This window comes from Neopelma chrysocephalum, unplaced genomic scaffold (genome assembly GCF_003984885.1).
Source record: "Neopelma chrysocephalum unplaced genomic scaffold, ASM398488v2 Primary Assembly neopelma1_93205, whole genome shotgun sequence".
NCBI classification, from domain to species: domain Eukaryota; kingdom Metazoa; phylum Chordata; class Aves; order Passeriformes; family Pipridae; genus Neopelma; species Neopelma chrysocephalum.
The window spans coordinates 1,826-2,470 of NW_020921920.1; the positions used below are offsets into that span (position 1 = coordinate 1,826).

General features: G+C 54.9%; 1 protein-coding gene across 1 annotated transcript in view; it reads right to left on the reverse strand.

Moving 5' to 3' along the window:
• Positions 1-638, reverse strand: part of LOC113980246 (nuclear receptor coactivator 1-like) — a gene marked incomplete at its 3' end in the record, with an annotated part of 1,965 nt that extends 1,327 nt beyond the window's left edge. Inside the window, exon 1 of the mRNA XM_027707483.1 lies at positions 326-638. Coding sequence (XP_027563284.1) covers positions 326-361 — 36 coding nt within the window. The remainder of the gene's footprint in view (positions 1-325) is intronic.
• Between the last annotated feature and the right edge of the window lie 7 nt (positions 639-645).

Here is a 645-nt window from a genome sequence, read left to right on the forward strand (position 1 = left end):
AGGAGCTGGAAAAAGGAAAGGAAAAAGGAAAAAACCACCTCCACATGCGGGAGAACAACCAGGGAATTCCCTCTGTTAAGGAACGAGTCAGGCTGGGAATAACGGGATCAATCCCTCGTTTTTCCCACTGGGAATATTATCCCACATTCCCCTTTGAAGGATTTGTCCCTTAAGCACCTGGAGGAGCTGGAAAAAGGATGAAGGAACAAACCACCTTCGAATAACCAGGGAATTCCCTGGCTTTAAGGAGCGAGCCAGGCTGGGAATAACGGGCTCAATCCCGAATTTTTCCCGTCGGGAAGCCCCATCCCACATTCCCGCTCACCTGGGGCGTGATCTGCTGCTGCATTCCCGCCCGCATGTTGATCCCGACGGGAGCGCCGGCGGCAAACTGGTTGAGGATGGCCTGGCGGTTCTGATGGAGCAGCTGGAGACCCAAAATCCCGGAATTCCGGGATCAGCCGGGTGGGAAAACAGCTCCGAGATCCCGGAGCCCAACCCTGGATCCAACCCCTGAGGGATTCACCCCATGGAAAAGGGACCTGGAGCAGTTCCCAAAGGATTCACCCCAGGGAATATCCACCTGGAGCAGTTCCCGAAGGATTCACCCCATGGAATATCCACCTGGAGCAGTTCCCAAAGGAT